At 46.8% G+C, this 22,774-nt stretch overlaps 1 protein-coding gene across 2 annotated transcripts in view; it reads right to left on the bottom strand.

The window, feature by feature from the left end:
• Positions 1–22,774, bottom strand: part of LOC144781642 (uncharacterized) — a 213,622-nt gene that overhangs the window by 104,633 nt on the left and 86,215 nt on the right. Inside the window, exon 4 of one of the 2 annotated variants that reach the window (XM_078660598.1) lies at positions 10,880–11,035. The exons of the other annotated variant lie outside the window; for it this stretch is intronic. Within the exon in view, the coding sequence (XP_078516724.1) occupies positions 10,880–11,035 (156 nt within the window). The remainder of the gene's footprint in view (positions 1–10,879; positions 11,036–22,774) is intronic. 2 annotated transcript variants of the gene reach the window in all.

The following is a 22,774-nucleotide window of genomic DNA, read 5'->3' as shown; positions in this document are numbered from 1 at the left end:
TACTTCTCACTACTGGTCATCAAGTACACCCTTTGGGCACTAGACCCTCATGGTAGCAGTCCAAGGCTTACCCAGGGAAGATGTGTGGGGTCAAAGAATCAGAACACAATTAACCAACTAATAGAACTCAATAGCTCAATGTCCAGTCACTGCTTAGTCTTTAAAAACGAAAAAGTACTTGACTTAAATCACACTCAAAATAATAGTGTATATCATTTTTAGAAAGTAGCAAATTAAAAGGGTCATTGCTAATATTCATCAGCAAATTCTGAGGAAGACCTGCTAAGCTGCTCCCAAGGGAGACCTTCATAAGATAATCTTTGTGTCACATTTCCCATTTTGTCTATAGAATTCCCGTCAGGTAAAAATGTGGGATTCTGGAAGTCCCTCGATGTTGACTAGCTCATTCATGAATCAGTTCTGGCCATTCTCCCCTCCTCATTAATGTGGACTTTGTTCGTTCCTATCGAGTTCCCTTTGGTAAGTTCAGCAACCTGCGCCTGCTTTTTTCTGGCACTTCAGCCAGGCTCCACAGCTTGACGTGGAGTGTGTCACAGATTCCTTGGAGCACAGATTGCAGGGACTACATCTTAGCTCTGCCACTGGTTCACAAGAAGTGTCTATGATGCCACCATGGTGAAACCGGTGAGTGGAGACAGTAGCAGAACCAGTTGAGGAGACTGCAGAGCAGTTGCTGTGCTTGCTGCTTGTCATCTTCCATGGACCCAGAGGCAAACCTCACCACCCAAACAAGCCAGCTGCCCATCCCTTGTGAATACTGAGTACTTAGATCCTGATGCTGGTCTCGCCATCAATGCGGTTGTTCTACGGCTTATCATCTCCGAGGACCATGGACTGCAGTCAGATTTTTTAGCACCTCGTGGCACTAAGGTGACACAATGAAACTCAGACAGACTTGAGTTCCTTAGTATCTACAGTCACACTGCAAAGACTCTTTCAGGCTTCACCTTCACTGAGCGGTGCCGGTCCTTCCTGTTGGACTTGGCCCTTTTTGCAGGGTCATCCCTGACCTTTTTGCCTTCCTCCTGTATTTTTTCTGACCTGTTGTTGGCTGTGTTATGACTCTGGGCACTTTACCACTGCTGATCAGCGCTAAAGTGTAAATTGGTGTATGGATTAGTGACTCCATGATTGGCTGGTTTGGTTCACTTTTCAGACCCTAGTACAGTGCACTGAGTGTTCCCTGGGCTTGTAAACCAAATGCTGCTGGTGGGCTTGCAGCACGGATTGTGCCAACCACAGAAGAAGCCTGTAAAAGTGTGTCTCAGGTCTGCCATTGCAGAGCCTGTGTGTAGTCTGGTATTGCCATGCTGACTGGGCAAGTGTACCCACTTGCCAGTCCCTAAACCTTCCCTTTTCTGCGTATTAGTCACCCCTATGGTAGGCCCAATGTCAGGGTGCATTGTAGGTAAAAGGTAGGACATGCCCTGGTGTGTGTGGCATGTCCTAATCATGAATTACAGCCATTTTCGTTTTTCACTATTGCAAGGCTACCTGTTCCCCATAGGCCAGAATGGGCAGTTTGATTATTACACCTTGTAATCCTAACTGACTCAGGGAACTAGGTAGAAATTATAGTTTAGTATGTCTGAACTCCGAATGATAAAATACATCTTGTAGTGAAGTTGGTTTAACATTCTGTGTTTGAAAATACCACTTTTAGAAAATAGGTATTTTCTTGCCTAACTGTCCAAGCCTGCCTCTGCTTGGTTGTGTATTGTCTGGAGTTTGAGTGATAGAGGCTGGGGGGTTCCAAGAGATAGGGTGAGTCAGCACATGGCGGAATAGACCTATCTGCATGTAGAAGGGTGGGAGGAGTTGCACCTGGGACCTGAATAGGGCTGTGCCTGCCTTCCACAATGCTGGCTCCACCTCCTGTGGTGCGTCTGATGTCCCTGGCCCACACTGTCAAAGGAAAGAAGGAGTCTTGTCAATTAAGTGCTCCAGGACTGCACAAAATTGGTTTGGACTGGGTACAGGACCCTCTGCCTTCAGAGGACAAAGGATTTGCTAGTAGAAATATGGGACCCAGACCCGAGAACTTTAGATCACTTTTGGGAAAAAAGAAGAAACGTTTGCTGAGGAGAGGAACCAGAGGAACTGAGGAAGAGACTATCCCTAAGCTGAGTGCTGTCTAGGGGATTGGCCTGCAGTGGTTGACTGACTTGAAAAGAAAGGAGAAAGGACTTTGTGCTACTTTTATTCAACTTGTGAAGGATCTCCAAGGGCTTGGGATTGAGCTTGCCTCCTGCTGAAGTCTCAGGGACAACAGACTTCACCCACCAGCTCCCCAAGAGTTCTTTGGAAGTGCCTGCAATTGTGTTGTGCTTTCTGAGGGACTGTGTGTCGCAAGGAGCTGGAAACGCGAATCACGAAGAAGGGTGTTGCAGCTGCAGCCGCTGTCGTCGCATCACTAAAGAAGGATGTTGCCGCTGCGGCTGTCGCTTTGCCTCGCAGAAGCGCCTCGCATAGCCGGAGAAGAGTATCGCCATCGCATCAGATGCCGTAGCATCATCGGGAAGCGTGTCGCCGCCGCAGCCACTGTCGTCACATCACTGAAGAAGGGTGTCGCCGTTGCAGCTGTCGCATTGCATCACCGAAGCGTCTCGCATCATCGGAGAAGAGTGTCGCCGTCGCATCAGATGCAGTCACATCACCGGAGAAGCGTGTCGCAGGGCCTGTCGCGCCTCAGAAGAATCGTTGAATCGCCACACGGCCGTCGGGCATGCACGCATCGTGTCGCATCAAGGAGAAGACGCCATTTTTATTTCTTTGCGCCAGATCTTCATCGCATCACGGCGCTGCTGGTCGCATCGCCACGGAAGGCCAGTAAGAAACCGGCGCATCACCTCCCCAATCTGAGAAGAACCGACGCATCCCCTACGCATCACTAGGGACCCGATGCCTCACCGCTTTTGCGTGTAAGGAACCGACGTATCACGTTCCCTGCTGCAACACTTTCATTTTATAGCGTTACGCATCCTAAGGTACATTGAACTCAAAGTGTCGCATTTTACATCTAAAGAGAACTAAGCTATTTCTACCATTTTTAAAGTCCCGTATTGTGGATTTTTGTTGTTTGTGGTCTTGTGTTAAGTCTATATAAAATCTTATTTTTATACTACAACTGGTGTGGTGTCCATCTGCAGTGTTGTCACTGGATTACTGTATGTGTTCACAAATGCTTTACATACTGCGTCTGAGATAAGCCTGTCTGCTCGTGCCAAGCTACCAAGGGGGTGAGCTGGGTTTATTTTAGGAGTGTAACCTTACCCTGACTAGATGCCAGGGTCCCTATTTGGTCAAATGTACCTACCTCTGCCAACTAGAGACCCCCAAATCTAACACTTCCCTAGTGTGCATTCGATGTCTGACTCTTCCCGCCTCAGCTCCTTCTGAGCAGCATCTCCTTCGTGCAACGGTAACTCCAATGGCCTTCCTGAGCAGTCGGTCACCTTTTTTCTTTGAATCAGGTTCCAGGCAGCCCTTCCTGGCAGTCAAACTGGAGCACAGAGTTTCCCTTCAGCCCTTCGGTGTTTTGAAAAACCTCAATCCCTTTGTATCTTTTTTAAGATCTGGTGCCATGGCTTCTGGTTTCTGGTAAGGAACATGTAATGTACAACATTGTTCTACAGTCTGTTTCTTAATTAAAATAAATATTTCCAGACACAAACAGTGTGCACACAAAGTAAATCTGGACTGAGATGCACAGAAAATAAATGCAGTTTTGTACAAGAAGGTTAGTTTTCAGCTAAGTGCAACATGGTATGTGTTTTACAAAAACGGTTTTACTCTGGGATGAACAAGCACCAAAAATATGAACCCCATCCTCCACTAATAGACATTTCCTTAAGGCAAGACATAATATACATCAGATCTAGTTTATAAAACTGGCTGACTTTTGCAAGTACCAGTTACATGTAGTGCTGTCCACAGAATATTGGCACAATCGGAATCACGTTGGATATAACACTTTAAAAACGTGATTAATTAACCCAAGAGGTTTAAATGATGGATAATAAAATATGTGTTTTCTTTACAAATGTTAATTGATAAATGGTACAGTGTAGTATTTCCTAGCTATTTAGCTGGTACTTTAGCAAGTTGTGTTTTAAATATATTTTGTCTCGTACGTACAGTGTTATAAATCATATGTATTGTCATTCTCTATGATCCTTGTTACTCTATGTCCTTTCCACACATTCCAGAATGCTTATCACTCTGACTCTACAGCCTATGTTCTATTGGAGTCAGTTAGAGTTTGGTCAGCAGGCGTTGCGTTACTTGTCGCTGTTCTCATGAATTAATTGGTGTATACAACTCAAGAAGTGTCTGCGGTCTAGTTACAACATATCTATAGGTGGTGTTAATATTCAAATATATGCTGATTCCGTATCCCCGTACACAATCGTAAATGTAGAGGTTTGGAACAGTAAGTTTGTTAAGAAATTAGGCAATGAGTTATCTCCTCCTGATATCCGACCAGAAGGATTTTCAGGGGGAAAAATAGATATGGTTGATTTCAGGTCTCTCTTATTTAGATTCAAAGGAAGAGAATCGTTTGGGAAGGTGTATGTGTCTAAAAAAGGTACCTCAGTTTTGGGGTGGAGAGATCAGGGCAATCTTGGAATAATACTTCACCCCAATAGTGAAGATCCTGTGATGCTCATTGATGATAATACTGATTTTTGTAAGGAGATTTCATATTTGTTTCCCAAGGTCTTCAGTAAAGGAATTGGTAAGTTTAATGATTTTAAACATCACATTGTGTTAAAACATGATGCTTGTCCGAAAATCCATAAAGTTAGGAATGTACCCATTGTGTTGAGAAAAGAAGTAGACCTTGAACTTGAGAAACTTGTCAAAGCTGATATAATCGAACCAATTGAATCATCACAATGGATTTCTCCGATTGTCGTTGCACACCGTAGCAATGGTAAGTCGAGGTTGTGCATCGATTTAAGACCTTTGAATAATAACATTGTGGTTGTCAAATTTCCATTGCCGACAATTTCAGAAATGTTGAGCTTAATTAAAGATGCTAATTGGTTCTCTACTATAGACCTAACCACTGCATATCATCAGATTCCTCTCACTGATGAGAGCAACCCTTTGACAGCATTCATTACTCCTTCAGGTTGTTTTCAATACAAGCGGTTACCATTTGGCCTTGTGTCTGCAGCTGCAATTTTTCAAAGATTGATGCACCAAGTTTTCAAGAAATGTGATAATGTAAGATGTTTTCAGGACGATATCCTTGTTTTTGGAAAGGAAAATCATGAATATGATGTCATCCTGAAAGAGGTTTTGGGTATTTTAGAACAGAAAGGGTTAACTATAGAACACACTAAGTGCAAATTTGCAGTGAAGTCTATCACATATCTAGGACATGTCATCAGCGGGGAGGGGATTTCTACCAAACCTGCTCTTGTTGATTTAGTGTTGAATGCTCCTCGTCCAAAAAACAAAGATGAAGTACGATTCTTTGTTGGTTTGGTTGAGTTCTACTTGAAATTTGCGAGAAATTTTTCAAGCAAAATTTTTAACATTCGCCAATTACTAAAAACCAAATCCAAGTTTTTCTGGTCTGTTGAATGCAATGAAGAGTTCGAAAACATTAAGAGGGAAATTGCCAAGGCACCTGCCTTAAGTGCGTTTGATCCGGATCTTGAAAATTTCATTACAGTAGATGCTAGTAATAAAGGGTTAGGAGGTGTACTTTCCCAAGTTGGTAAAGAAGTCATTATTGCTTATGCCTCCCGTGCCTTGTCACCTACTGAGGAAAAATTATCGGTGATAGAGAAAGAATCATTTGCTTGTATTAGGTCTCTTGAGCATTTCAGGGTGTATGTATGGGGAAAACCATGCATTCTTAGGACTGATCATAAACCTTTAGTTAGGCTATTGACTACTGAAGGTTTATTTAATGCGTCCCCCAGGATTGCAAGAATGTCTTTGAGGTTACTATATTATATTTATAAAATAGTCTATGTACCAGGGAAGGAGAACGTTGTAGCTGATATTTTATCGCGCATGCCAATTAATTTATCTGACAGTTCTGATCATGAATGGGAGAACATTCAAGTCACATTAGTACATGACCATGGGTTAACCAGGATTGATAAAAGTGAGTGGGAAAAGTCTTGTATGAAGGACACTGTCTTGATAAAATCATTTTATTTTATCACAAATGGTTGGCCTTCTAAATGCAGTTTGCCTGATGACTTTAAGCATTTGTGGGACTTTCGTAATGAACTTTCTACATTAAATGTTAATATCATGCGAAGTGATAAAGTCATTCCTCCCACTAACGTTCAAGATGTCATTGTAAAAATGTGTCATGAAGGTCATGGTGGAATAGTTAAGACAAAGCAAAGAATAAAACAATGGTATTGGTGGCCAGGAATGGATATATTTATTGAGAGGATCATTAGAAATTGCGTTTGGTGTGCTAATTCAGACAAAGCTCTTGTGACTCTCAAACCCCCATTGCTGAACCAATTATCCCTAAATCTCCTTGGCATACTGTGGCAATTGACATAATGGGACCCATTGGTTCTCAAAATAAATATGTTTTAGCTGCAATTGATCTTTTCTCTAGGTGGCCTGTTCTATAAATTGTTGAGAAAGTCAGCTCTGAAGTGGTAATTACATTTTTGGATTGTGTTTTTGTTGGTGAGGGATTACCTGCCCTGTTAGTAAGTGACAATGGTGTCCAATTCACATCAAAAATTGCTAAGGATTTTTATGACAAGGTTGGAATAAGGCACTGTACTACGTCCCTTTACAATCCAAGTGGTAATGGCATGATTGAGCGTTTCAATAGAGTCTTAAAGAATGCCATACAATCTGCCATTAGTAATAATTGCGATTTGGAATTGCAGTTGTTCAAGACCGTTTGGATGTATAGAACTTCACCACATGATGTTTTAGGGACATCACCTTTTGAAGTTATGAGAGGGAGAGCAGTCCGCACAAAATGCACTCCAGAATGGATGGCTAACAATCATAGACCTAGCATACCAATGGATGTTTTGAGAACTAGGATTGAAAATAAACAACTTAAGAGCAAAGAAGCATATGATTTGAAACATAATGTTAAGTTCTGTGACATTAGTGTAGGTTAAAAAAGGAGAAAGCCAATTTTCTGAACCTTTGAAAGTAACCAAGATTTTTCGAAATGCTGTACAATTAAGTGATGGAAAAGTTTGGAATTTAAAACGTATTGCAATACTTAAAAGTGATATTCATTTGTATAAAAAATTAGAGTTCTGGGTTATCTAGGAAAGCATCTCAACATTTTATCATTGATGATCTTATAAAAAATGATAACACAAGATGTTTAGAATTTCATGATGGTTCTAATAATATTGGATGTTCTGCAGAAGAACCCTCAAGTGTTGACACTGGCGAATATCCTGCTGTTGAATCTTCCTTTATGAAGAGCAGGATGGTTGATACTAGTATTGGGGCTGGGACATCTGGTAAAGTGGTTAATACTGATGTTACTTTGAATACCAATAATTCAGATGATGATACTCAAGTTGACCGCTCTGTGCGCTCTCTCACACTAAACCCAAATGGTTAAAAGATTTTGTTTGTGATGATCTGTCAAATTGATTTTTTTATTTCCTGTTTTTATTTTTTTCTCTTGTATTTTATTTGTTGTTTACAATTTATTCATGCTCAAGAGATGGTCTGTGCATACCGTACAACTGTTCAAGATTCAAAAGTTAAGTCACCTTTTGAAATCATGCGTGGTAGACTTCCAAGTACTAAACTCACTCCTTCATGGTTGAAGGAATTAGTTACTAAAGATATTCTGTTGAATACCCATAACACAGTAAAAGACATTACCTCAAATATTTCGAAAGGAGACTATGTCAAAGTAAAACCGGGTAGGATCTCCAAAGGTTTATCCAAATTTAGAGGTCCTTATTGTGTCAGAGAAGTATTTCCCCACTATTTTGTTCTTACCAATGGTGAGAAATTGAATATTAGAAGAGTTGCTTTGTATCAAAAAAAGGGGTCGTCTTTTAGTGACAGTGTTTTGCAGAATCCATCTGGTTTGTTTTGTAACAGTCCGAATAGTGCCTATATGTTTTCTTCTACAGAAGATTCCACTTTACCTTCTTCTCAAGTTAACAGAAGATGTGATGGTGGAGTTGATGCTACTGATTCATGCTGTTCAAATGCCCCTAGTGTTATTACTGACTCTTCTGTTTCTCAAAATTGTTCATTGCCTGGTAATGCCAGGATAGCACGGTATCGTAGACCACCTGTTTATCTTAATGATTATTGTTGCAATTAATCTGTTTATGTAATGTTATTCTTTTATTATTTTATCTTAATGTTCCTTATGTTTCTCTTTGTAAAGGAGGAAGATGCTTTGTAAATCATATGTATTGTCATTCTCTATGATCCTTGTTACTCTATGTCCTTTCCATACATTCCAGAATGCTTATCACTCTGACTCTACGGCCTATGTTCTATTGGAGTCAGTTAGAGTTTGGTCAGCAGGCGTTAGGTTACTCGCCGCTGTTCTCCTGAATAAATTGGTGTGTACAACTCAAGAAGTGTCTGCGGTCTACTTACAACATACAGCTTTCAGGTTTGGAATTATTGAATGATGTTTGTTCAAAATGAAATATTTTCTGTGAGTTTGTTTTCAATAAATATCCATAGAAATTTCATCAGTAAGGTATTTGATCTCTTCTGTTCATGTCTGACAGGGTGACGAGGATTAGCACTGCTATGAAAACCGAAGAGAGACCCAGCTCAATTGGGGGTGGCTGGGTGACGAAGATAAAAGCTAAAATTGAAAAGGTAGAAATACTCTAGACTCTAAGTGAAAAGGAAATGACAATGAATTGGGTTGTAATGGGAAGCATAAATCCACATTAGAATGGAGAAATAGATAACGCAGAGGTCTGCGGATGTTATATAAAAGGAAAATAAAATACAGGCTTTTGACTAGTAAATTCCTATATGGGAAATACTTACCCAGGAGATTGATGTACAAGGGCAAGCACTGAACGCAGACAGTGGATTCCCCAAATCCAAAAGGTCAGGGAACAATTATGACCCTTGAAATTAGAGAGGTGTGAGGATTAACCTTGGATAGAATTCTCATTATGTTTTTCCTTTTTGGCGGAGACAGGGGCTGTAATAAATCATTGTAAAAGTGGTATATTAATTATCATTACAGATATTTGACTCGTGAGAGTCAGTCCATGCCCTCATTTACAAATTTGCACATAGAGCCTGTCCGTTCTTGGACATTTACTTCTTCGGGATCCTTGCAAGGTTGATGGGAGCTCCTCAGAAGTGAGCTGCACCTTAAAGAACTCAATGCACATTGCTCACTATGTTCAGCATAGCTGTCTAAAGCCATTCAAAATGGCGCGGAGCCTCTAAATTAAATTCTTTTAGAGTTAAACGAACACTGAATTAAACAACCAATTCTTCATAAAGGCAAGCACTGCATTGAAGGTTGCTGTCATGACCATCCAGCATTTGTCGCCATTTCAGAGAGCAAATGGGTGCCTCAGCATCTGACATGACAGGAGCTGGGAATGGCGGCTGTGTGAAGAGAAGCACGAGTTAGGAGGAAAGGATTGTCTCATGCAAATAACTTTCATAGAAGGCCAATTGTGGTCTCATTTGGACTTATTACCCACAAAGACTTCCGTCATTCCGAAGGCTGCTAGCAGCTCTCCAGTGCTGACAAGACTCAAGGTAGGGCATTTGCATTAAAAAGATGTTTACTCTCATCTTAGAGTGTCCTTGGTCTACAAATGCAATTCTGCGCTGTGGAGCTCACCACAGCAAGAAGAGATTATGTGGTGCACAATGCTCATTTCTGCATGCTCACAGTGTCTCAAATCGCTCTCAAATGGCCGAAAGGAGACATGTTAGCATTTTACAAAATACTTGAACACAGATATTCATGACTTAAAATAAAATTATACTTACCTGTAGCAATGGTTTTGGAGCTTGGTGATTTTTAGAGAATCACATGAAACCCAACTAAATTCCCTGAGATGTGATAGTGTGTACAAGTTTGAAGTTCTCATTTAATGGCTTGAAAATCAGAACATTTAATACAACTGAGAGCCATTGTGTTGTTCACAATAACATCATATGGTTTTATCAAAGACATATCTTTAAGTTGAGGGATTCCTAGTTTTTATCCACTAATGTTAAACAACATAAAGGAAGAATTAAGCCGACCATATTAAAAATATAACAGACATCAAAAAGCAAGGCTATAGTATTAGACGGACAACGTTTTCATCACTGAGGTGCTCCGGGCCTGGGGCTATAGGGTGTCCCTGGAGTGGGATCAGTCTGGGAAACTTCTCATGATGACACTGGTCTTGATACAGTCACGGGGTGAAACACATAAGCAATAGGGAAAAGTCTGGTAATATCCTGGCTGAAATGCAAACACTGCAGTTTGCCTTAGATGGAAGCCCATCTGTGGTATCACTAACATGGAACAGGTCTGTGAGGTTTTCTTGGGTTAGGGCCTTTGTGGGACAGGTCTGAAGGTATCTCCAGACTGATCTGTTTCTGGGGTATCCCTGGCAGATTCACACAGGTGTTTATCCTAACAGTGGGACGGGTCTAGGGGTATCCCTTGGATGGCACACAATTAGGGTGCCCATTAGGTTGGGTAGTAAAAAGGGTGCCTGACCCTCAGCTTCACAGTTTCTCTTGTCCCCTTACCCAGTTAATGTCCTGAGGTCTAAGTGTTTCATAGCTGCCAATTTATAGTTTGGCTTTCTGCCTTAATTACCTATGCTACAAATACAGGGTCTTCTTCCCCAAGCCACCTGGTGGGATACACACTCACCTGCGTCTCTGAAGATCTTGCAGCACGTTGCAGCATCTGGTTAGGCACCGTCTTTGGGCGGTAGATACCCTCGCCCAATTCCTTCTCCTTGTGGCCTGATGACTTCACAAAAGTTGCTGGTAGGATATTTGGGATCTTGAATAAGTTCTGTACGTCCTACAACCCAAGACCAAAGTGGTTTACACCCTTTCCTCCTAGACCCACAAAAGGGTATGCGGATGCGGCACATCAGTCAAAAAGTGGGTTATGTCTTGTCCTTTGTATTCAGAGTGCAAGGATGTCAATGGCACTGTAAATACGCCAGATGGGACATCTGTTAATATTATCATTGTTAAAATGTGTTTAAGGTGATAGCATTATATTGCTGGAAAAGAGAGAGATGGAAGGGTGGGTAATGACTAAGGGTGTGTGGCAGGGGTTACAGAGTTATTATGAGATCATATGTTTGGAAGTTTAGAGTGAACATCTAAGCTGTTGGTAATATTAACAAGATCTCTCTGCTTGCTTCCAATAAAGTGGCCATTTCCACAAACACAGAAGCAAGCAGGTCCTTCCCCCAAAGGAGGTGTGGGTGCGGCTGACAAGAGGAATGGAAGCAGAAGTGGAGGAGTTGGCAAGAGGACACTGACACTCAGATGAAAATACTGGTCAATTCGAATCAGGTGTAGCATAAAATCCTTTCTAGTGGCTATTAACATGGCAATTTCACCCAAATTCGCTTTGATAATAATGTACAGATAGTTTAAATAGTTATAGTATACATTTCAAGTGATTTGTTCTTCAAAGTTTTTATTTTCAAATGAAATAAAATACAGGCTTTGGCTGATTTTCCCAATATTTTTAGAGAACTTTACATGAAAATATCAGCCAGGCTGGTGAAATACTGGACAGGAGTTAACTCTAAGGGTGGACACATACATGATGTGGGAATAGGGCGCCACTTTTCTCATATAAGTAAACACCAGCCATTTGATTTAGTTTTGCTGATCTGCAGGGACCACACGTTGGAATGTGAATCAAAATGTGTGTATAATTCTCAGCATTCTTTTGTAACATGGAAGGTATACCTCTGTTTGCTTTATTAATCATTTAGAAATAATTTGGTCAGTTTTCAAATATTTTTAAGTGATTTATTCATGTCTTTGTTGTTTTCGCTTTGTATTTCAAAAAGGAAAAAATAATGAATTTCATTGATTTTCCCACTTTTTTTACCAGCCAGTTGACAGACCTAAGCAGGAAGTGAAGGTTAGACAAGATCCGAAGCTGAATGGGAGGAAGGCTGAGAGAAGAAAGGAGGGTGGCTGACTAAATCGAATGAGGTAGCCATTAGAACGTGAAAATCTGAGAAAACGGGGAAAAGTTCGACAGGAGGTGGGGGCTGGGAGAGGAGCTGATTGTGTTTAAAAATTTATCTTTAAGCACAGTCCTTCCTATCCCAAAACTTTTTCCCTTTTCTGCAGGGGCGGCCCCTCCATTAAGGCGGAGGAGCGCCACCCCCCCTCCACCACCGTCAAATAAAAGGATAATAAAAAGGGTTTTAAACTCGTTTTATTATCCTTTTATTTGAATCCCTCTGGACCCGCCCCCAGGACTTTGACGAGTCTTGGGGGAGGTTCCAGGGGGATGACACTGCTGGTGGGGGAGTGCCCTATTCACTGCGCATGAGGGTTTGGTTAGCAATCTCAGTTCAGCCAAACTCTCATGCGCAGTGAAGCTCTAGAGCAGGCACAGGCTCCCAGTCTGCATGGGAGCGCATGTTGCCAGCGCTCAGGCCAATCCTGACACTGCTTTCATGCAGCATCAGGATTGGCTGCAGTGCAGCCTGGAAGCATGTGCCCAGAAGAAAGAAGAGCGCGATGCGACGGTGGCGATCAAGGTAAGTTATTTTCTTTACTCTCCTATTTTTTTTGTCCCCCAACCTCCCTCCTCTGGCCCGCCTCGCCGCTTTGGCAGGGGACTGGCCGCTACTGCTTTTGTGGCTCTAACTAATTCCTGACCACCTAGTCCTGTGTAGCTTATTGCACTGAAATCAGCTTTGACAGAATTCAAGCTTTGCCTGGGGTCTGACTCACTGGTTATGAACTCAAAGACAAGCACAACTGCCTTGATCTAGACTTTGAGTGGTAATGGTTATGTGTACTTCTTTTTTTCGATCAGGATGAGAGCATGTAGGACAAATGGTCCTCGGCACACTTGCACTGTACAGCTATTTCCGTGATTTCATAATTTTCTTACATACACAATGTGTTTTCTGCCCTGAAGACTCATATCTTGAGTCCACTGACACATGCACTTAATTATTTGAAAAACTGGGACTCCTAACAGCAGAGTACTCAATCTGGATGGAAATGGGGTTCACCCAAAGTGGCACTCCTTTTTGCATTGGTGACTACTATACCTTTGCAAGGCATGATTAAAAATTGGTGGCAGCTCCTGATGAAATCGTGGGTTACAGGCCTTTTTACCTGCACCCCAGTTAGGAAGTATGTCTACTGACCTTCCATGGTAAACTTGTTTATCGGTCATGAGTGGAACTCGTCAGTCCCCCCTAGTGTGAGGGTGAATGTGTAACGCACCTATGAGGTATAAACGAGTGAGGGGGAATACCCCATATTGGGGCCCCCAGCATATCTGCTGCCCAGAACGTAGGTTACCATGATTAGAGAGCATAGGTACTGAGATCGCCAGCTCTGCCGACCTCTGTACGTCTGTGGTGCTGAACCCTCTCATCTCCCTGCCAAGTCATTTCAACTGGGTTGGTTTGTGTCGGGTTCTGATTCACCAAATTCTAAATGGAACAGAGAGGTGATCTGTCTATAAACCACTCGATGAGACCAGTTGGGACAGTTCAGCCTTTGACCTAGAAAAAAAGCATCACTTTTACAAAGATTGTGGTCAAGAGAAAGGCCACTGCAAGATCTGGACAACAAAGATGTGCTTAGTACACATCTACATCATGGCCAAGACTGGGATCCAATAACAAGCACCTGCTTACTTAAGAACCACACGAGTTGAATATGCTAACTGTGCAAATATTACAAGATAGTTGATATCACCATCCATTATTAATTTCTGAGGAACAGAATTCAAGTTTCAACAAGATGCAGCTGCAGCCATTTTAATTCCCCAAAGAAATGAATTTGCTGCACCCATCTGGACACATTTTCCGGGCCCTATGGCTCGAACATCTGCACCCAACCACAGATAAAATGACGCCACTGAAGGACCAGAGGTGCGAAAGCAATAAACTGGCATGTGTGCTGGAAATCTGCATTACACTTGTTTAGAAAGTAAGAAATTGGCACCGGGTTATGTGCATATATTTACATGACACTAGTGAACGCTAACAATAATAAAGTCAATGCCTAATTAAATTTTGTATGAAAATATTTTTCTTTTATTTTATTATTATTATAAACTTTTATCGGATATTTGAAACAATTGATAACTGAAACAAAATAAATTGTTCCAAATAATACAGAATTAATTCCCGATAAAAGTTTATAATAATAATAAAATAAAAGAAAAATATTTTCATACAAAATTTAATTAGGCATTGACTTTATTATTGTTAGCGTTCACTAGTGTCATGTAAATATATGCACATAACCCGGTGCCAATTTCTTACTTTCTAAACAAGTTTAGTTTCCTTGCTAGGGTTTATCCTTTTAGGCAGGGGCCCCTTTTCTTTTCACAATCTGCATTACACACCATAAAAGTAAAGGCCCAGCTGATCATGTGCCTGCCATGGCAAACACCGCTTTAAGGGCAGAGTGCTAGCAAGACCAGAAACCTATATCATTACACACCTCATCAAAAAAGATCAACTCGGGGAGGATCCATGCTGGCGACCGAGATGGCTGCTTAGACGCTCGGCTCTGTGAGCCTTCTCACCCCGCACATACATCCTGGCAAATATCCTGAGTTGTAACGACATATTTAAGTAGGCGAAGGATAACTTTCACTTACCGTTTGCTCCTGAGGCTTCTACGTGCGGCAGACCCGTGGAAATGTCCCCGATTGTTTTGCGGCCTTCACGGAGCTGGGACCGGGGTGTCGAGTGAGGAGAGCAGCCGGCCGCGACTGCAACAACAGCGGCCTCTGGTGGAGGTGGGGAGTCGGCCGGAGGACACCGATGGTCTGATGGCCCGCTGGCGACAGTGCCGACCCAATGCGTCTAGCGGAGTGCCTTGTGAGGTGTGCGGTAAAGCAGGGTCGAGGGGAGTGCGCGATACTTGGGCCCCTTTCCAGTGTTGTGTCCGGGCATGATTAATGACTTCTCCCGGACTTGATGGGCGGCTCACGGGGAGCGGTGGAGATTTTGTTTAGCCCTTTGGTGACCCTTCATTGAGAAGCCTACCCTTACCTTCGGGGTCCCCGTGGTGAATCCAGTTGCGCCCCGGAGTGGGGCCGGTCCCGAGGTGAGATGAAGATGGGCGAGGCCGGATCAGCTAAGATGGCGGATGGCACCCTCTTGCGCAGACCACATCCAGACAGAGAAGCCACTGTGAGAGAGAGTCCTGAGGTCTGGCGACACGAGATGAAGCCCACGTCCAGAGATATATTGGCTGCGCTAACAACCCTGCATATGACCCTGATCCTGGACGCCCGAGATCTGGGAAGAAGGATGGCCGCCATTGTTGTACCGCCGTTCCACACGGACATAGTTCGATCTCAAGGAAGCGCCGATGTGCCCGCCTCTGCGTCAGTGATGAGTTTTCCAGCTATGCCTCGGTTCGTGGAGACGCTGGAATACCCGGCTCATGAGATCGCTTTGGACAGATCTGTTGTACATGCGGGTGCCTCTTCGGGCCCTTGTCTGCTCGGCGGCTGGGTAAACAACGTCGTTCTGTGGTTCGGGCTGCCTCGGCGGAGTTTCAGCACTTGTCGGATGGTGTGACTCTCTTTCCCTGGCTGGCGAGACTGTGTTCGGACTGGAGGGTGTTTTCGGGATTGCTACAGGAACAGTTGGATTTCCGCTATACATATTCGGCTGGGTTTTGGGGGCTGAGGTCCCATGGAGTAACAACACTGCCCGGTCCGCCAGGATCTCTTGAACCCTCCACGCTGCTCTGTATGTCGATTGATAAGTGGATGTATGTTGGTACTACTGATAGAAAAGGCCAGGAGTGAAACCGTCAAGGACATAATGGAACTCATTGTTGGCTGCCGATGATTAGGGGGACACTCAACGGGGATGTTATTGATTGTGCTATCGGTGATTATTGTTTTCCATGGCTATTCTGATCTTGCTTTTAGGATGTTTACTGCGCGCGGTGGTGGGGGGGGGGGGCGGGTGGCCAGATCGATGGCCCTTCCCCACATTTCTCCTCTTTTTCTTCTTTTTCTCTTTTTCTATATTTCGGGTCTCTTATTTAGGGCGACAGGCATGCTGCTGGAGGGGGGGGATAGGCCGTAGCCTTCTGCAGGGATGCAGGGTGGGGGGTAGGGGGAAGGGGTTTGTTAATTTGTCCTTTCTTTGTTTCTATGGCCCTTTGTTTGTCTTTCCTTTTGGTGTCGCCGTTTTTCATGTTTCCTTCAGTATGTTTCGTTTTGAGGGGTGGGGTACAACTTTGTTACGTATCGTGTTTGTTTTTTACGTTTATCCTGACTTGTATGCCTTACCCCCAATACTTCAAACGTATTTGCACTATTTGCGGATTGCCTGCTTTATGCTTGCTATTGTAGGACCTTGTATGACCGTGTGGCATTGATTTTGAATTTTTCTTTATTGTAAAATGAACCTTATCGACTCCTGAATCTTGTATTGTACGCTTGAATACAAGTTATATCCTGGACAATTGTTAGATCCCGATTTTCGGGTTGCTGTATTCCTCTACATTGCTTTGCTGTACTTACGAATTGATTAGCGGCCGGCCGGGGTGGTTGTAGGCCCATATGTGTATTTCCTTGAGGTAACAAATAAAGTTTCTTTAAAAAAAAAAAAAAAAAAAAGAATCAACTCAAACAGCAGGCCTCTTATCTATGCCTGCCACCAGGAAGATGAGAAGAGCTCAGTTTGACTTAGATTAAGAAGTCCCCGACATTCTGTCTGAGCATAGCATCTTCGCTGCAGTACTTGCTCAAGGTGCTTCATCTCCCCACTGATATAATCATCCCACGTCTCAGACTGTCTTTCTTCCAAAGACTGGAGGTGCGAAAAGAGATGGACACAATAGGAATGTTGGGTCTACCTTAACAGAATGGAAGATGAGCCTCCAATCAGGGTGGGATGAGAAAAGTAGAACTGGTTTATTGGTCATTCATACACTCCTGCCCACCCAGCACTTCCTTTCTTGTATACTGCATGGGACTAGGAGTGGAAAGCATCCCTAAAAAATGTGTCTTCACGCCTTACTATTTAAGGCTTGTTTTCGATGAGGAAATCTGATCTTGTTTTGAACGGAGAAAGCCTTGCACCACTTGGCTACGACAACTACAAGCTGTCTTCCTTGGTAAGGAAAACCTATACTCGTGAATTCTTGGAACATTGTGCACCAAGACACTACTTTTTAGGTCTCGCCTGTCGATGCGCATGCGCATCGAGCTTGCGAGACTATGGGGGCTTAACCACTCTTTAACTAACTTGCAAGGAATCGTGGCGATTCCTTGCAGTGCCCGTGACTTTTAAGCTCAATGCGCATGCGCTTAGAGCTTAAAAGCGCGTGCACATCTCACAGCCTCCCCCAGCTCTGCCCCCTCCTCTCCTGCCCGCCGTGTCGCATTTCTCCTCCCCCCACCCCTTCTCTCTCGTCCAGCCGTCGTGTTTATTTATTGTTTTACCCGCTCCGCCCCCTCCCCTGCCCGCCGTGTCGCATCGTCATGGCAGCTTTGAAAGTAGGGGCAGAAGAGCGCCACTCTCTCTCCCAGCACACCTCCCCCTCCAGCATCCACTCCCCCCTTGTCTCTCTGTGCCCGTCCCCACGACTCCTAATGAGCTGCTTGTTTTCATTTGCAGTACACCATGTGCGCATTTACTTTCATAACGGTGACTCACCGTTTTAACTTGTTTTAATTTCCCAATCTGACCAAAAGGTTTGCCGATGCCTGACGTGCTACTGCTCCGCCCCCTCCCCTGCCCGCCGTGTCGCATCGTCATGGCAGCTTTGAAAGTAGGGGCAGAAGAGCGCCACTCTCTCTCCCAGCACACCTCCCCCTCCAGCATCCACTCCCCCCTTGTCTCTCTGTGCCCGCCCCCACCACTCCTAATGAGCTGCTTGTTTTCATTTGCAGTACACCATGTGCGCATTTACTTTCATAACGGTGGCTCACCGTTTTAACTTGTTTTAATTTCCCAATCTGACCAAAAGGTTTGCCGATGCCTGACGTGCTACTGCTCCGCCCCCTCCCCTGCCCGCCGTGTCGCATCGTCATGGCAGCTTTGAAAGTAGGGGCAGAAGAGCGCCACTCTCTCTCCCAGCACACCTCCCCCTCCAGCATCCACTCCCCCCTTGTCTCTCTGTGCCCGCCCCCACCACTCCTAATGAGCTGCTTGTTTTCATTTGCAGTACACCATGTGCGCATTTACTTTCATAACGGTGGCTCACCGTTTTAACTTGTTTTAATTTCCCAATCTGACCAAAAGGTTTGCCGATGCCTGACGTGCTACTGACCTCTCCACAGCCATGCCTACCTAATGGAGTACATTCTTGAATATATGTATATAGCCAGGCAAATTTTTTTACCCGCTCCGCCCCCTCCCCGCCGTGTCACGTCTCTCTGTGCCCGCCCCCACCACTCCTAATGAGCTGCTTGTTTTCATTTGCAGTACACCATGTGCGCATTTACTTTCAGAACGGTGGCTCACCGTTTTAACTTGTTTTAATTTCCCAATCTGACCAAAAGGTTTGCCGATGCCTGACGTGCTACTGACCTCTCCACAGCCATGCCTACCTAATGGAGTACATGCTTGAATATATGTATATAGCCAGGCAAATATAAAGTACAACAAAAAAAAACATTTGTCGGCTTGGAGGGCGTCGATGGCGGTCGCAGCTTAGAGGAGCTCCCGCCGGCCCACACGTTATCCGACTATTATCCTGGCCCCCGAGCCCCGCAAACTGCTCTACCTGAGCTAGCAGTGTTCCGGGTGGCACCGTGACCTGTCCGGTGTGCCGCCCCGCTTCATCGGCTGCTCCGGCGACCCGCACTTGCTGGCGACGCGGCGCGGCCTACTGCCCACGAGTGGAGCCGGGGCCTCGATTTTCGAGACCCGAGACCGTCGGCCAGTGGTTGAGCCGGTCGGGGGAACCCTCACCCAGCAGCATCGGCGCCGGAGCCCACGGGGACCGCTGGGAGTGCCTGAGTCTTCGGAGGCTGCCCCTGGGGTGCTCCTGGGGCGGTCTGGGGGCGCCGCGGCCTGTGTGGACCCCGAGGGACCGGGGCCTCGAGTTTTGCGACCCCGGGCCGGTCTGTGTCTGCGTGACTGGGGGCCGTGGAGGCTGGCTCCTGGGATCGGTACGGCACCTGTTGTGAGCGGCGACCGCTGGCATCATCTGGAGGGACCCTGAGGGCCTTGGTCGTGGATCGCGCCCCGTTGCCCGGTGGCCTGGTAATCTCCACATAGCGTGCGCTCTGAGGCGCGACTCCTCGGCCCTGCTCCCTGGACTGATTGGGGCCGGTGAGACGACGGAGGGAGTCCCCGCTGGATCCTACCTCGGTTTCTGGGGCGCTGGAGTGTCCTTGCTGCCTGCCTGGCCCTGGGGACGCCGGGGCCTCGAATTTGGTGGGCCTTGGCCGGGTGGTGCCTTCCCTGGCTCCTGGACTGTGAAGTGGGCCCGGAGCAGAGGGAGTCCTAGTGCTCTACACGCCGCGTCGGACTTGGATGGTGCCTGGAGGGACAAGCCTGCTGCCCGGATGTCCGTGGAGGTCTCCTACAGGTAGCCTGAGACGGACTGTGAGTGCCCCCCCCCCCCTCCTCCTCTCCTCCGGTGGTCCGGAGTGTCTGCTCTGCATTGGCCGCTGCTTTGTGACTCGGGTGGGGTGTGGAGTGGCCGGGCGGTCGTCGGGGCTGGACGTCCCCGATTCCTGAGACCTTCCTCTGCGCGTCCCGGCTCGTGGGTTCTGGGTAAGGTCCAGTCTGAGATCCTGGAGGCCCTTCCCTAGTGCCGTGACTATCCTGCCAGGCATTCCCGCTGGGGTTTGCCGCCTGGAGCTGGGCTGCGGTGTTGGTGTGCTGGGGGTGCTCACTGGAGACGGCATCTGATCCCCGACGGAGTTTCCCTGGCCCCCCTGGGTGGCCATACCTACTGCATTGCTGTCAACGAGGGGCCCACCACTGGGGCAGTGTGGCCATTTTCCTTGCCGCTAACCATGACGAGAGGAGGGGGCGGCACTGGGTCCGCCAAGCAAGGGACAATTGATAAATTCACGGGGCCCAGTGGAGGATCCGGGGCTTCCGGTGGGGGCCAGGGCGCAGGTCCTGATAATGCAGCCCTGATGGCCGCCATTACGCAGTCCAGAGACATGCTTGATGCCAAGATTGGGGCTGTTGGCGCCGATGTCATGCTGCTGCGCCAGGATCTCCGCAATGCTGTGGCCCGCATCACCGAAACCGAGACTCGGATTACTGGAGTGGAGGACGATGTGGTGGCCCTGAAAAAGAAGGTGGAAGACATGGCCAGGATCCAAAAAGGGCTGGCGCTCCGTGTCGAGGATGCGGAGGGGAGGGCGCGAAGGAATAATCTGCGCTTTGTGGGCTTTCCGGAGGATTGTGAGAAGGGGGCCATGGATTCATTCTTGGCGCACTGGTTGGAGAGCTGGCTTCCCCCGGACGCTTTATCACGCTGCTTTGTGGTGGAGCGTGCCCATAGAGCCTTGGCGCAGAAGCCACCGGCGGGGGAGCGACCGCGTCCGGTCATCGCTAAGATCCTCAATTTTCATGACCGGGATGTGATCCTTAGGGAAGCAAGGGCAAAGGAGGACTTATCGTTTGAGGGTCACAGGATAATGATCTTTCCGGACTATACCAGGCTGGTGCAGCAGCAGCGCCGATCCTTCCAGGATGCGAAAGCCAAGTTGCGTGGACTGAAAATTCAGTATTCGCTGTTGTACCCTGCACGTCTGCGTGTTGTGTTTCATTCCAAGGCCCACTTCTTTGACACTCCGGAGGCGGTTTTTCAATGGACAGATGAGACTGTCAGGATCCGTCCGAATGCCCAGCCGGGCCTGAACTCCGGAGCATCGCGTGGGTCATCACCGGAGAGGGGCGAATCTTCCAACGGGAGCAGGAGACGCCAGAAGTCTAGGTCGCGACGACGCTCCCGATCCGGGGGTGGCCTACTGGATGGTGCACAGTCAGACACTGCTCAGTCTGGGACTGGGTCCTGAGGGTTGTAGGGCCCTCTCCTGTCTCATGCATGTCCTTCGTTTCTAGCCTGGGCTGGTGGCCGTAGGGGTGACACTACTGGTTGATGGGCTGGTGTGTGGTGTAGGGTGGCCTGGGCCGTGGCTGGTCTCACGGGGGTGGGCGTGTTGTTTAAGGTTGTTCTGTCCCGCTGCGCTTATGCGGTGGACCACATGTGCGTAACGGGGTTCGGGGTGCTGACCCATGGGCGGCCCATTCCTCCCATGTTCGAGGGGGGCCCCTAGGGGAGGTACTGATAGTTGGGGTGTGTGAGGGGATCCATTGGCCTGGGAGCCTTTGGGCGCTCTGTTTTGGGCCCGGGGCTCTTTATGCCGCGACAGGTACTTCACTGTTTCCTGAGGTATAGGGGTGGGGGAGGGGGGATAGGCAGGGGTTTGGTTGTTGAGGATGTTGTGTGGGTGTTCGGGTGGGGGGGGATGCGGGGTGGTTGGTTGGGGATGCACGTGATCTTTGCTGCTGTGGTTTTTGTACTACTGGGTGCTTGGGCTGGGTCCGGGGATTTCCAGATGCTCTCCCACCGAGACTATGGGTGATTCTTCAGGAGCGGCGCCTGTTAGTGGCTCCATGAGGATTCTCAGCTGGAATGTCAGGGGCATGCTGGACAAAATTAAAAGGGGGGCAGTGCTGCGCTGGGGTAAGAGGGACTCGGCAGATGTCATGTTGCTGCAAGAAACACACATGTTAGGAACGAAGGTGCTGAGTCTACAACGTTTTGGTTATACCCAGGTGTTCCATGCAGGTTTTACCAGGGGGTCGAGAGGGGCGGCTGTCCTTATCCATCGACGCTTATCTTATGTTCACGAGCGCCATTGGCTTGATCCCCAGGGTCGGTTTGTGTTTGTCAAGGGCATGATTGGAGTGGAACCTGTGGTGTTCGGCAGTGTGTATGCTCCCCCTCCCCTGCAGTGGTCTCTAGCGGAGCGCCTGTTTGAATTGTGGGCCGATATTCCGGACTGCCTAGCTGTCATAGGGGGTGACTGGAATGATGTAATGGATTTGACTCTGGACAGGCGAAGACTGCAAGTGGCCGCGGGGGCGCCTGCCCCTACGCGTCTGAGAGCTATGAGTGATGGGCTCGGTTGGGTGGATGCATGGCGACATCTGCATGCCAGGACGCGTGAGTACACGTTTGTGTCGGCGGTGCATGGCTCCTTTTCCCGGATAGACTGTGTGTTTGTACCAGGGGCCTTCCTCGATAGGGTGCAGCAGGCCGTGATCCAGCCTCGTGGATTGTCAGATCATTCCCCGGTCGCAGTGCAGATTGCACTGTGTAAACCCCGTCAGCCGTTCCGTTGGCGGATGTCCTCGTGGCATCTCCAGCGGGCAGAATATACGACCCACTTGCGCGGTGCGATAGCCCAATATTGGCGGGAGAATTTGACCGACGGCATGGACAGTGTGACGGTCTGGGAGGCCATGAAACCCACGCTGCGGGGTGTGGACATCGCCTGGTGTGCTGCTGCCCGTCGGGGGCGTCGGGAGGCCACTGTGGCGGCTGCGGCGGCGGTGAGAACTTTGGAAGGACAGTG

The sequence above is a fragment of the Lissotriton helveticus genome, chromosome 9 (genome assembly GCF_964261635.1).
Source record: "Lissotriton helveticus chromosome 9, aLisHel1.1, whole genome shotgun sequence".
In the NCBI taxonomy this organism is placed as follows: Eukaryota; Metazoa; Chordata; class Amphibia; order Caudata; family Salamandridae; genus Lissotriton; species Lissotriton helveticus.
This window is presented reverse-complemented; position numbering and strand designations above follow the sequence as displayed.